Source organism: Cupressus sempervirens, chromosome 11 (assembly GCF_028749045.1).
Source record: "Cupressus sempervirens isolate cs-2001-9-10 chromosome 11, ASM2874904v1, whole genome shotgun sequence".
In the NCBI taxonomy this organism is placed as follows: domain Eukaryota; kingdom Viridiplantae; phylum Streptophyta; class Pinopsida; order Cupressales; family Cupressaceae; genus Cupressus; species Cupressus sempervirens.
In genome coordinates, this window is record NC_143128.1 from 713,518,361 (window position 1) to 713,534,030 (window position 15,670).

General features: G+C 35.0%; 1 protein-coding gene across 3 annotated transcripts in view; it reads left to right on the forward strand.

The window, feature by feature from the left end:
- LOC149531673 (lysine--tRNA ligase, cytoplasmic-like) overlaps window positions 1-15,670 on the forward strand; it is an 84,959-nt gene that overhangs the window by 22,028 nt on the left and 47,261 nt on the right. For 2 of the 3 annotated variants that reach the window (XM_089810282.1, XM_089810281.1), the window contains exon 6: window positions 10,217-10,302. In XM_089810282.1, the coding sequence (XP_089666408.1) occupies window positions 10,217-10,302 (86 nt within the window). Of the gene's footprint in view, window positions 1-9,585; window positions 9,811-10,216; window positions 10,303-15,670 lie in introns of those variants that run through there. The other variant, XM_089810284.1, reaches the window with a different exon arrangement.

Consider the following 15,670-nt stretch of genomic DNA (forward strand, 5'->3'; position numbering starts at 1 on the left):
TCTTGATCTGCCATGCCTGAGGTCCAAATCCAAACCTGATTGATAATGTATGTTTTAATTGTTGTTTAACATTTTTGACCATGCAGAACATTTTGTGTTGAGATATTTGTATGCGATTATTTTTTTCATTGCCTCTTATTTTAAGTTGCCGATGCAAATGTCGGTGCAAGAACCGGGTGCATGCAATTTTTTTGGGGTTTTGGATGTATTTATATATATGATATTAGAATAGTTTAGAGACTGAATACAAGAAGTTTAGCTGAAAGTAATCAGCAAAGAGCACCTAACTTAAGCGGTTACTTCAGTATCTAGACCCAGCAGCACTATACATCGGAATACATATGGGAAAAGTATCACATATACCCAAAATGGGAGTACATAAAGTAAACAGACCTCAGAGCACCTGCACATGTTTCAAAAACAAGATCTCAAAATAACAACATATTCAGACATTTGCTAATTATCTCTATTCGGTCCTCATCCATCATTAGACTCCAGTGATTGCAAAATATCCGTATCAAAAGTTCATTGTTCCAGCCTGCAAGCACATATTCTTTAGGAATATTGTCACCAAGTTCTTTGACCTCTTTACTGCCACTAGTAGCAGTAGTAGAATGCTGAACATTACTGGAGATTTGTAGCTCTTCCATTTTCTTCTCAAGTTGATTTAACTCAGCAGGATCCAGCATGTCTTTGAACTGATCCAAATACTGAAAAGCCTTGACCTCGTTTTTGTGAATCAGGAGCATACTATCTTGAACCAACATCATGAATTGAGCCATAGAAATTTCCAAGGAAAGAGAAACCTGTGACATAATTAGAAAACAGGTCAGTTTACATGTAAACCCAGTAAGCCTTCTATCTTTCTGCTGAAAGATCTCTTCATTTCTCGCCATCGAAAGGAACCATAAGATCTCACAAGTAAGTATAGACCAAAACATATCATGTTTAGAATCAAAAGCTTCAACATATCCTGGCTAGAACTTCACTCCAGTAAAGACCTGGTTTAGATTTCCACACAATGGGGCTACCAAAAATATGGACCAGACCATGATGGCAAAATCAAATTGAAAAAATACATGTTCAAAAGACTGAATTGAATCACAAATCTTACAATATCCAGGACTAAGACCCAAGGAATCCATATTGGAACCTAAAGCAAGTTTTTAAAGTAATAGCAACCATCTAAAACACAACTTCTTTGGTTCAGCTTTTGACTGCCAAAAATATTGAAAAAAGAAACACCAATCAGAAAATGGAGAATGAAAACCTCAACCCTGGATTACTCTTTTTATATATATCTGGATCTGAAACAAGCATCTTGTATATTTGCCTTGGAATTACTTCATTGAGCACTGTGCCATCATACCCCAACAGTTGTTTAAAGAAACTATCTAAATCAATAACCTTAGAAAAGTTGCACTTACCAAGTGCCTTGATAATCAGTGTAGAAGTTTTTTTGTGAGTTTGAGGGATGCCAAACATGGCTTTAATCTCTTCCCAGGTACCCAACCGATTATCAATCATTAAATCTCTGATTAATGAAATACCAAGATCGTTCAAATGTTTTGTTGAACAACTTTGTGTAAGTGCCAATGGTGTTCCATATGATATAACCCCCCCCAATCTCATCTATCTGAGACAATATAAGGTGGAGAAGACCAAACAACTTTGACTGGGAGGAATATCTTTTTATGGGTCCAAGCCTTCCACAGGGTAGCAAACACATTAGAACCAAATGTCTTGATTTTAAAGTCCCTCATGAGCATGTCACAGAATGGGATATTCCTCCAATTTTTCCCTTTAGGATAGGGGAGCATTAAATATTATGTCTAATCAGAATTTTCAAAGGCTCATTGCCATGAATAGCCCGTAGTATCCATTTAGAAGCAGGAGCAATATCATGTTTCTTAAGATCCTTCAATCCCAAGCCTCCATATTGTTTGGGTTTGTAGCATCAGCTCCAATTCACACAATGTCTTTTTCTTATTACCCATGTCATCAGACCACAAAAAGTCTCCCAAAATTTTTTCTAGCTTATCTATTTGATAATTTGCCATCAACCAAGTAGAGGCAAAATATAGATGATGAGAGCAAAACACCTTCTGAACAACTTGAATAATACAAGCTAGAGAGAGGTGGTGTGTTTGTCATTTAGTATGTTTCTTCTGGATTTTATCAAATAGCCACTGCCATATGTCTTTAGCTGAAGGGTTAATAGCAAAGGGGATACCAAGGTATCTGACAATTTCATTTGAGCCTTTCCATTGCCAACCCATTGACTGAATCCAAGTAGGGTGAGAGTTAGACCAACCTAGAACAAAAGATTTATGTGGGGCAACTTTAGCACCTGACGCTAAACAAAAAAATTCTAGTCTGTCCAGGGCATTAGAAAAATCTCTTTCGTCGAATTCTAAGAATAAAGCAACATCATCAGCAAACTGAGAATTAAGAAGGGTATCTTCATTAGGAAGGAAGGGGTCTCTAAGGGTATATAATAGAGCACGAGCTGCTATCACAAAGAGGGAAGGGGCAATAGGGAAACCTTGTATAATTGATTTCCCAAGTGGGATGGGATTAGTGAGATTGCCATTCACATCAATTACTGTAGAAAAATCTTTAAACAATACCTCAATCCAATTACAGAAATAATCAGGAAAACCAAATGCTTTCAGCATTCCAATAACAAATGGCCACTCTATTTTGTCATAGCCTTTTTCAAAATCAAGTAGGATCATTGCCACATTCTGATTGCTCTTATGAGCCCAACGCATTGCTTCCCAACTTGTTATTAAGTTCTCCAAAATTTATCTTCCACTAATGAATCCTGTTTGTGTGACTGATATCAACCTATCAAGCATATTCTCACTTCTTTTGGCTAGCAACTTTGTAATGATTTTATAGGAAATGTTTAACAATGTAATCGATCTCCAATTCTTAATTTGAGATTTGTCACCATCTTTTGGGATCAACTTAATCATTCCTTTATTAATCTTCCCACCTAAAGATCCTCTATTGATGGAGTCTTGATATAATGCCAAGAGGTCACTGGATTCCAAACTATATTGGATTTGTAGAACTTTGTAGGAAGTCCATCAAATCCTGGAGATTTGTTGTTGGCTAGGGAGTTAATAGCCCATTTAATCTCTTCTAGAGTGATAAGTTTATGAGTCTAATAGAGTCATCATCTGTGACTTTATAGGAATCAAATGAAGACAATTATAAAGAGCCTCATAATTAATGGAAGTCATTTGAGAAGAAAGAAGCTAAGAGGAGTACTCAATGAAAGCTGATTTCATTGTTTCTGAGTCAGAAGTATATTGATCATTGATATGAATACTTTCAATAAGCTCCCTCCCATTCTTTCCTTTAATGATATTAAAAAATAAATTTAAATCCGATATCTCCTTCAAGGGTCCAATTCAGTTTGGATCGAGTCTTGTGTCCTTATATCTTATAATTTTGGATCTTTCTCAACGAGTTTTTGGTCTTAATCACAGTAGTCTCCAACTCTATGTCCTCAATCCTGACCTGGAGTTCCTTTTCCAACATGTTAAGATAGCTTGAGCCCTTGTTTCTTCAATACTCATATCATGCTTCTCTTATTTCCAATTATTTGAAATATTTTTTGCCATGATTCAACCAACTCATCCCAAATTTCTCTAGGTGAGGTGTTTAAACTAGTCGTTTTAACTAGAGAGGTCATATGTTGAAGTGCACCGGGTGTATCCTGATCCTTAAGAAGAGATAGATTTAACTTAGAGGATTTGCAAGAAGACATCCTAGGAGTTGGCTCCCCATCTTGAACACAAATCATAGCAGAAATAGGGAAATGATCTAAGAGAGAAGCACGATTAACGACAATGGGAGAGTGACCAAGTTCAGATTGAAAATAAAAGAAGGTAGATTCAACATAGATTCTATCAAGTCTACAGTAGACCCTATGAGACCCTTTTTGGTTACTACACCAAGTGTACCAAATGTCTTGGAAGTTCGCTTTCCTTCTTTCTATAGGGTCTAGAACATTAAATCTTCTCTTGAATTTATTCCAAAAGAATAATTCATTACCTTTCCAACTAAAGCAGTTACCACCTCCTTTATCTTCTCTACACTCAACCATGTTGAAGCCACCAATAAAAATCCAGTGGGTGTTGGGTAAATTAGTTATGGCCCATTCCCATAATGAAGCTCTATCTCTATAATTTAGGTGCATAAAAGTTGCAAATCCCAAAAGTTAGTCCATTCTTACTAATCACAATCCAAAGAGCTTCGTGACAAGGAGAGACCCCTCTATTCACAATAAAATCAGCACAGTTTGGTCCAACTAACATAGCCACCCCACCTACCTCTTTCATGATTAGTATAGAAGGCAATAGCTTGGTCCCATATCATTTTCAAAATGGTATGAGCCTGAAAGCCAACCACTTTAATTTCTTGAAGGAAAAGGAAATCCTTTTGTTTAACTTTATTACACCATCTTCTAACAATATATTTTCTATCAACCATCTCTAATCATCTAACATTCCAGCTATGGATGTTGATCATGTTCATGGTTTTTAGAGATGTTTTTACAATTATTATACAATCTGTTAAAACAATCAGAGATATCCTCGTTTATTCTTAAAACCATTAGAACTAGTGAAGCTTTGAATTATCATGTCTTTTCCTTTTTTTACTTCTTTTATTAATGACTTCAACAAAGGGGGGATCTTTCTTCTTCTCAGGAGATATCTCCATCACTGTAGGCTTCGAATTATCCAAATGCATATTCTTCATAGTCAAATATCGGTTGGCAATCTTAACCATCTTTGTCCTTTGAGTTAGAGTATTAAGTGCTAGTTGTTGGGCATTAAGTTTAGTATGAGTTTCAACCAAAGGCATTTGCTCAACATTTTCTTTTTGGCAAATAATGGATTGTAATCGATTGGGAACGATAGGGATGACCTCAGAGCCAAAAATGATGTTATTGAGAGGAGGGATAAGCTTTGAATCATACAAGGGATCGTTGGCAACTATAACAAATTCTTCTTCAAGGGGAGGAGAAGCACCCTTATTAGTATGAGATCTATGTGGCTCAATAGGCACAAAATTAGATTAAGTGTTAAAAGAATGTGCTTTTGTAATTCTTTTTTTTCCAACAATAGGAACTTTACTAACATTACCCTTTGAAACATCAAAATTTGATATCTGAGTTCTAATTAAATTTGGGCAATCTTTCCTAGCATGCCCATTCCTTTTGCAATGAAAACAAGCACCTAAATTAACAAGTCGAGATATACTCCATGAAAAACTTTAGAATCAATGGAAAGAGTTATAACATCTGTAAATAAAATTCTTGGTTCAAGAGCAACCAAGACCCTAGCATTCAAATGAAGAAGGGTAGTTTTAGTCTGTTCAATCTGCAAAATAGAGCTGATAGGCATTGACAATTGGTGAATAAAGGGCCAAAATTCCACATCCAATTTTTTGATTTCAACCCAATTAGGTGAAGCCCTAGCAGAGACCTCTACATTTCCAATAGGAGACCAAAGGAAGGCTCAAAAGAGGGATATACTCACATTCCAAAATTTCTTATTAAGAATTCTTTCTTGCATATTGTGGTTTTTAACAAAAAGCACAAAAGCCCATTTTGAATCATTTTACAAAATGAGACATGAATTCCAAGTTTCTTTCCTCAAACATTAGGTATCCATTCATCAGAACCTCTACATTTCCAATAGGAGACCAAACGAAGGCTCAAAAGAGGGATTTACTCACATTCCAAAATTTCTTATTAAGAATCCTTTCTTGCATATTGTGGTTTTTAACAAAAAGCACAAAAAGCCATTTTGAATCGTTTTACAAAATGAGACATGAATTCCAAATTTCTTTCCCCAAACATTAGGTATCCATTTATTAGAAAACTTACTCGAGGGTAAAAATTCCTTATCCAAACAAGTAACAAACACTGCAACATTTTTTAAATGTGATTGTTCTGCCCTAATGGCTATTACCATATCCTTATTCGGTGAGAGAGAAAGGCTCTTCGGTTCATGGGAAAAAGACTTACCTTCCTCCTCGACTACACACTCACCAGTTGTGACATGTCCTCCACCTCTGAGTCCACTTCCATTGATTGGGGGTTCATCGTTTCGACTTCCATCTGCAAAGATTTTACAAACTTTCCTAGAAAACCAAGCAGAAGGCGGGCAAGAAGCTCTTTGTTCCTTAGTAACAACGATCTTGTAAGACAACGTCACAATTTCATCCTTTGCCTTACTCTGCAAAACATCTTGAGCGCTAACATTGTTTATATTCCCATCCTCATTCATCATTTCAACAGATTTATCTCCTCCTCTGCTATCATTCGTGATTTCAGCCATCAAATCTCCCACGAGTGATCTATGGTGGGAGAATAATGGCAGAATAAGGGTATACCAATATGCGGAAAGGAGACCCAAGCGACACAAGACATACAAAGGCACAAAGATAGGCAATAAAGCAAGCCCAAAAAATGAAAGCATTAAAACCAAAAAAACAATAATGGCACAAAGAGTGATAAAATGTAGATATGCTAAATTGCAAGGTAAGGGAATTGAGGCATATAGGTCTTCGGCTTCCATACTTGATTACAAAGCGCTGAAATGTTATCCAAGCCTTATATATATATATATATATATTATATACATAAATATTTATTTACGGAAAGAAATGCAAGAAATCTACAAAATTAAATCATTTGATTGTATGGTACTTCACCATTGATCAATATATTTGTAATATGATAGTTCACAAATATTCAAATTGAAATAAGTAATAAGCCATTTCATATACATCTATGTTCACAATTCCAATGCAAATCAAGAAATCATTACAATTACAAAATAAAAAATTAGTTCATGATTTAATGTTTATCAATCAAGATTCACTAATAATATTTAGAATCGTAAGGATTCTCAAGAAAATTCACATCCTCATTATCTCCAACTGCTTCTTTGAACCCAAAACAGTTTCACTTATGCTAGATGCACAATGTGTCAACATCATCATCTATGATTGTTGTAAGATCCTTAAACATTGCATCCAAGTTGGCACACTCAAGGGCTATATCCCAAAGCTTGGATTCCCCTGTTTTGTAGTGATTCTCCTTATGTAACAAAAGATGCAATTTTGTATGAATGTAAAACAAGTCCGCTTTTTTTGAGCCCAACTAATTAGGCTTCACTGAGCGGATAAATAAGTTTGTACTTCAATTCCGTTCAACAACATAAGAACTTATAGTGTTAACAGAATTAAACATTCAACTGGAAAGCAAATTAAAGAAACAAAAACTATAAAAGTGTACTTGTGAGAGGATCTTGATTGCAACGAGTTGTAGATTCTTAAATGGTTGACATAGAGGTACCACCATGTGATAGGTCCCATGTCATTTTGGTCTTCTATTGTAATTGAACTAAGTTTTGCCTTGGTGGTAAATAAGCCAAATTTTAGCCCTAATTTTTTGTGCATTTCATTTTCTTGGAAGTCTTTCAAAAGCTCTGTAGCAACCATTAGCAACTTCTTCATACGCATTCAGAGTTACTCTATCTAGCATAGCATGATTTTCCTCGCTATAGTACTTCAAAGATAAAGAATATGCAAGGAGGTGCAAGGTGTTAATGTTTTGCTAAAAAATAATGATAAATAAAATAGGTACAAATGACAATGACTTAGCCAAAAAAAACCTCTCCAAATAAAGGGAAAAACCCAACCACACTAGAGAAATATCTCTTTTATTAATCATAGATGTTTAAATACAATGCTTTCAACTTGATGCCATATACAGAAAACAATCACATATATATATTGAATAGAGAGACTCTTTATATCACAACTCAAGGTCTCTTCAATTTCCAAAAAGAAGTCTCTTCATTTTTCCAAACACATGGCTTAGCATTTTGTATGCCATGCACACGTTCAATGACACATTGTGCTCACTTAATAACAACATAAATGTCTCCTTTAGCTGATGACACAATACAAAGGTATTGTCCCAATTTTAACATATGGCAAAATCAGAGATAAAGATCTCTATTGCAAGTACAATCTTCAATGCTCCCTCTTAGCAAAAGAGAGATCTTTAGTATGGCAGGCATAAATAGCTGCAATGAAAGATGTCAATAATAAATTTTCATCGCATAGAAAGCAATGTTATCTCAGCGTAAGATTATTCACCATAGTTACTTCATAGGAGCATAAAATTAAAGTCATGGAGTTGCACACAGGACTTCCACTGTGCCTACTCGTAGAGGGTTTTTGACCATACCTACTTGCAGTGGGTTGAACAAGGGCTTTCACCTTAGAGTTCTCCTAGAGAATGCAATTCAACAATGCCTACTCATAGAGGTTACTTATGACTCTTAAGGCCCTTTGGGGGACATTACATTCACATTAATTAGTGGTCATTTCTTGTATCTTTCCATCCATTAGACACAATAGAAACACCTGTTGTTTTCAAAGAATTTCCAATTGGTTGAAGAGATCTCCCTAGAGAAGTCTTCTCTTTTTGCAATAGGATGGTAGTCAGTTCTTTATTGATGGCTTCCACCATATTCTTCCAATATGTTATCTCACCAAGTTGAAAGGAAGACCATTGGCATATAGGCAATGTGCAATGGCTTGATCAACGATCTCTCTTGCCTCCATCTTAAATGTTGTGTCTAATGGATCTCTTTTACGGGGGCTAATTTATACTTCGTCCTCTTCTTCTTGTGGGACATGTACTTGCAAGAATGGATGTATTGAGGATAGAATTGGTCTAGTGTGTATTTACACTTTTTTTCTTTTTGGTTAAAAACTTTTTTTTTGATCTTTTAGCCAATTTATCAACAACTTCTTGTTCTTTTATACATCTTGCTATTTGTGATTAGACATCCCCTTGCCATCTTTGCCTTTGCACATTCCCATTCCTTGGCCAGCAAAACCCATAAAGTGAAGTTTGACTTGGGAATATGAGCTATTGAATGGTTTGCTTTTGCTACTTCAAACATTACACTTCGAAAGAAATGAGCCACCCCCTAAAACCTATGATAATCTTGTGGTATGTCTCCATAATGTAGATCCTACATCAATTTTTAAACTATCAACTCCTTGTTCTCCCATTGAACTTTGACTACTCGTGGCAGCCATTCATGCACAATACAATCTAATTTCTTGCTATAATAAGAAATTAAATAAATTTAAATTAGAAAAAAAAAAAAGAACATCAAGCATACAAGTGCGAGAAAATGATACAAAAATATTAAAAAAACAATGAAAAAAAGAGAAAAAATTCTTCCCAAACTTGAAAGAATTCATCAAGATCTCAAAAAATTCATTGAAGGGCTCAAGAATGGGATAAAATGCTTACCTTAGATGCTTACAACTCCTATGTGGAAGCTATCTCGCACTCCATAAACAATCCTCTTCGAGAATAATCACCTCATCTTCAAAATGCCAAACTGGAGCCCAAATGAGAAGAGAGAGCCTAGCTGCAAACAAAATGAGATGAAAAATGAATGAATGACCCCTACATGGCTGTTTTAGGGTTTTGAAACAAAAAAGGAATTAAATATGTTATGCACATGTTTGAATGAGCTTTAAATTGTATTTTGTTTGAAAATCACGTTTTTGCCAAATGGGACCTGCAGATGCTAGCGGAAGTGCCTGGGTGCCCTATGGATGCTCCCCGAGAGGAGCCTCTGGATATGCTGTGGATGCACAGTTCAGATCAGAATCAGCATCCTTGCCCATCTGCTTCTGCTTCCCCTTCCGCCTCCACCTTGCTAGGGCGCTGTATCCAAGCTCTTATCTGTACAGTGATATTGAGTCTTGTATTATCAGATTGCTTTGTCCTTCACAAATTTGATGTGCCAAATGTATTGCTGAAAAGTCAACCAGAGCTTATTGGAATGAATAAGCTTTTGTGATTATGTTTACACAAATAATGGTCCAGGTTCTTATGTCCTAGAAAATTTTAGTTTGACCATATTCTAGTTCATCTATGGTTAATCTATTTCATCTCAAAGATATTGGAGATTCCACATATGGGATTTCTCATATTTTAATCAGCATTGATTTTTTGTTCAATATTTTTTTCAAGTAATTGATTGATTGTGAATTCAATCTTGAAATTAAAATTTCTATCTTCGAATTCATCTTAGCATTGGATATACCCCTTCATTTTGTATTGACACACATAACGTGTTACTGTTTTCAGGAATTCAGGAATGGAAGAGGCTCAATTTGTTAAGCTCCATGCTGGTGTAAAGCGTGGTGATATTGTTGGCATTCATGGATTTCCAGGTGTGTGGTTCTCCTTAGTTAATTGAGTCACATTTTATTGAGGCCAATATTTTGGTTGAATTTTCATCATTGCAATAAACTTTCTGTGCCTATGTGAAAATTTTAGACAACAATAAAGTAGGGTTTCTGCTTTAGTGACATTAAATGTGATAGGAGTATTACAATCACAGCTTTTTACATTTTCAATTAAAGGAACGATGACAGAATCTCATCTATATGCATTCAGTTGCACAGCCCATTTTGTTTTTGTAAGCCACAGATTCGTACTCTAGTATGTATTTTTTCAACATGGTTCAATACACAATGGTTTTTATTGACTTGTATATTTTTATCAGGCATATTTGCCATATGGTTTATTTAAAGAAAGCTGGAGTAAATAATGACAAAAAACCATATGAAGGTATATGTAACATACCCACGAGGGAACTGTAATGTCGCCTGCTAAGTGAAAGCGCAGTCACTACCAGATTTTCATTTAAGTTAATTTAGCAAATATTGTTTATAGTCATACAACATATGAAATTGGCAATGAATTATAAAATTGACCATTTTTTAACGTATATTATGGGACAGAACTAATAATCCTTCAATTCTCGAGAAGGGATAAGACATTGGAGGCAGTTCCTGAAGTGGTTAAAGACCATTGATAGGCTCCCTAAAAGTTTATAGATTCAGCCTTGAACCTGTTTTGGGATTAAGCCCTCAGGGCTAAAGATAACGCTAATCCCTACCCTATCTTGGGAGCTACCCTATTGGATTTAGACTGCCCCTCTTTCCCCTCTCATAAGTCGAGCTATAATAGCATCTGAGTCTAATTATATGTTATAGTTCCATTAACAATTCAGATTGTAGATTCACATAATTGTGTGTATATGTATGTGTGTGAGAGACTGCTATTAAATGATTACTAGCCACATTAATATCAAATGGTACTGCTGTATTTGGATCGCACTGTTCCGTTATCATGCTAACAGCTTGGCTTGTTAGGATCAAGCAACACTGGCGGGGGGAATCAGTGTTGCAACACTTTTAATCAAATTAAACTTTTCGCCACAATACCTTACAATAACGGAAATGACAAAGCATGAAAGTAAAGCATATACAACAAGAGAATTCATTACACCATGATTTGTTCTTGAGGAAACCTTGGGCAAGGGAAAACCCCAATGGGGATTGAACTCACAAGATAATGCACCAATCTGAAAATGTCCCTGTTATTAGACTGAACCTATTAAGAAACTAGATTCTGTTAAAGGTCTGCAATCCTGTTAGGAGTTGAGAGAACAAAAAGGGAGCTCACTGCTTGAGGATGAAGGTTATAGCCACTTTCAAGGACCTACTGTCCAATACAATAAAGTATTATATCAAAAGCTTGAACTATACATAGCATCTCAATGCTTGATTAGTTCCAATGAAGTTCACATGTTCTCTGTTTTGACATCCAGCATCAAGGCTGGCACATCACAATAGTATTACATTTGTATCTCATATTCTCAGATACAAATTGCTTTCCTTTATACCACTTGATTTTCTATTCTAGTTATCTTTGACAAGGCTTTACAAAACATGTTCATACACTCATCGATATACAATATTAAACTGTGCCATCCAAGAGAAGTCCTGATATGTCGTCCCAATAATGCCGAGTAATTGAATTGCCAAGTCAATTCAATTTACTACGCCAAATTGCCCGATCAACAAAACTGTCCTGTAACATTTTCTTCTCAAACACGTGCCAATTTACACCATTGTAACTCAGTGCATCACATACTAACACAAACTATCTTCTAGAAGTTATAGACCCATCTGAAAAAATCCTTTTTCGTCACTGAATGAGACTGCCCAACTGTGCTCTATATTCCTTTCCCGTACTCATGCATTTTTCACATTCTTGACATACTAAAACTTATTGCCAACACTGGTGACTATACCAATGATGTATATTGCCATCAATGACAAAATCTGTACAATCGCCTTGGATTCACTTGCCAACATGATCTTCTTACTAAATCTATATTAGTCGATATTAGAGTGCTCTTATCATTGTACTACAACTGATTTAGATTATTGATTACTTGGGTAATATCAATTACGATTTCCTTAATGAATATCAATAGTGTCGTTCACATCAGCAATTGAATTGCATTTGTTTCATTTTTATTAACTCTCTAGAATAATTGTGTTTGCATGGTCTACCTCCTATGTGGCCTTGCAGAGTCATCAGACTGTGCAAGAGTCTCATTGCTATTGTCAACGATATACATAGCTAGTGTCGACGGTATAGATAGTTATCTATTTATTAATTATTATTTAGTAACTAATAATTATTAGCTTTATATAATTAAAAATTATTTGTTTATTTGAATATATATAGATATACAATATAATCATTTAATATTTGTTTTACTTATTTAGTTATTCTATTAATGACACATTGATGTTGGATAAAATATATATTTAATTAATATATTCCGTGAATTGGTTTATTTATTAAATACTTAGTACAAGTAAGGGCTATTACAGTCCGCCACTCCTAATTATGCTTGTCCTTGAGCAATTTAAGGTTTGGGTGCTAAAAAATATTTGCTCCTTCCCAAGTTGCATTTTACCTCAAGCAAGCCTTTCTATTTAATGAGATATTCTAAATTGGTCTTATTTCTCCACTTATTCTCCCTCATGTTGAGGACCCTTTTTGGTTTTAGGACGAGTTTACCCTCATCATCAAGTAGGGGTAATTCTTTACATGGATTAATTTGTTGGCCATGTATTTCTTTAGCCATGATACATAGTAGACATGTGGATCCTACTGTTGATGCAGAGCTTCATGGGATTCCAACAAAGATCCCCTAATAAACCATAGAGTTCAATCAACACATTGTCTTCAATATTATAGAGACATTAATATATGTTTCCCAATACAACATCAATCAAATTACCATAATCAAAAACAAATCAATCTTGAAAATATATTCTTCAATTATGCCATTCTAGATAGATCTACACACAGAGATTCACAACTTTCAAACCCAATCTTATTTATTCAATCCAACCATCCAATTTAGGCACAGTTTGGTCCCCAACAACATATCCAAAACTCAGAAACATCCAACGGTAGAATCCAAAGTTATGGTCTCTACATCGAGACCTATTTTTCTGTGACTCCATTGAAGAGGGTTAAAAACCAGTTTTCACTAAAACTATCATAACTTTTACAAAACTTAACAAAAACATATCAAACCAATTGCATTAGAAAGCTCATTCATCCCTGTTTCCAGAAATATAAGGTTCATCCCTTTAAGATCCATTAACTAATCGTAAACATTGCTTCAATATGATTGTATTCTGAAAATCTGAAAATTATTATCCATAGAATGCTCACAACTTTCTCAAATCTGCATGAAATTAACTCAAACCGAAAGAAATGGAAGGATTATTCATTTTCCTACTTAACCATATCAATAATACATCGTTTCCAGGCTGTACATGGCCGTACAGAGGCTGGAAATGATAAAAGAACTAGAAAAACCAATCAAAATAACAAGTACAAAGTGCTCCAAAAGATCTTAACTTTTCTTCCCTTTCTTGCTTGGTTCGAACTTACAATGAATTTTATAGTTTCTTCGTCAATTTAGACCTTACAAATGCCACCCTTGACGTTTGGACTTCCTTTTACAATTTTAATGCAATTTTGCATTGCTGCATTTTTTGTAACTCTTCATCTTCTTGATAACTTTTGAGACTTTTTACAAATGTGATGCCATGACTTTGCATAAACCTTCAAGACATATCCAAATGACCATTTAATAACCTTGTACATGGTCTTTACCCTTTCAAGGATTATTTTACAATTTTTGACATATTAAATCAATTGGGACCTCAACTATGACAATATGGACAACACACATTTTTGTTACAACTTTTCTTTTCAATTGTATTCCATTACATGAAATGACGTTGCAACATATAAGAATTAACATAGATCATTAAAATTTCCATTATGATCTCATGTAGTTATATGATGGCTAGGTGTTCCTGCACCAACTGTTATCGTGTAACTTGATTTCACAAGCTACCCCACCAATTTTTCTTAAATCTTTGTAGGTCCCATAGAATCATGGCTTAAATTTTTATGCGCCACTAGGTTTTATTGATAATTGTAAATAGGGTTGTAACCTCAAGAAAACCCAATTCCCCAAACTCAAATGCTTGTTCAGTTTGGTTCTATGCTGGTTTTGTGCATGGTGTAGGTTATCTCTAGTAACTCTCATAATGTTTATGTTTTGTTTGTTCAAAATGACCAGCTCCTGGTACCTTACTTTTTGGAAGAATCAAACTCCAAAAAGAATCGGCTTCATAACTATATAATGCCTTGAATGGGCTCATTCCAATGCATAGATGGTGTGTAGCATTGTAATAGTACTCACCAAGGTGTAGCCACTTTACTGATGCATTCAGTTGACTTGTAATGTAATTCCTCAAATATCCTTCTATCCTTGTATTAACTATTTTTGTTTGTCCATCGGGTTGAGGATGATAACTTGAGCTTGGTGTCAATTTAGTGCTTGCCAAATGTAAAAATTCCTGTCAAAACATGCTAAAGAATCGGCTAGCTTTGTCGATAACAATGTTTCGTGGAAACCTATGTAACTTGAACACTTTGGAAAAAATCCTCTGTAACTTGAGGTGCTCTATATTCTATAGATTTGGCCGTGAAGTGTGTATTTGGTTAATCAATCCATCGCTACGTGTATACAATCTTTCCTGGTACTTTGGGAAGGTTTACTATGAAGTCCATGAAGATTCTCTACCATTTGTGGCTTGATATTGGTAAGGGTTGAAGTAATTCGATTGCGTGTGTTTGCTTTATTTTTTGGGCATTTCGTACATTCTTAGACTTGCTTAACTATGTCTTTCTCATGTCCCTTCCAAGAATATTTTTTCTTATGTCCTTTCTTACATCTTGCTATGAGGCTGCCACGAAACTCTTTAATAGTGTTAACCTTCATTTTTGAACCGGATGAAAGATAGTTTATGCTTTTATAAAGGATATTTACCTCAACTATTTTATAATCTTCATTTGGTATGTGTCCTTCGATGATCTCATTGGCATGTGATAACATTATTGCAATTTTGCATTTTGAATGAAAGAAACAATGCCAAACAAATATTGCAGAAATTGAAGGAGGAGATTTGCTGATTAATTTGAAGAAATGTTCATTTACGAAGAAAGAGATTGTGTACCTAGGTTTTCTTATTTCAATGGATGGTTTGAAGATGGATCTTGAAAAGCTAAAACTTATTCTTGATTGGCCTACACCAGAGAATGTTAGAGAGGTAAGATCATTTCATGGGTTGACAAATTTCTATA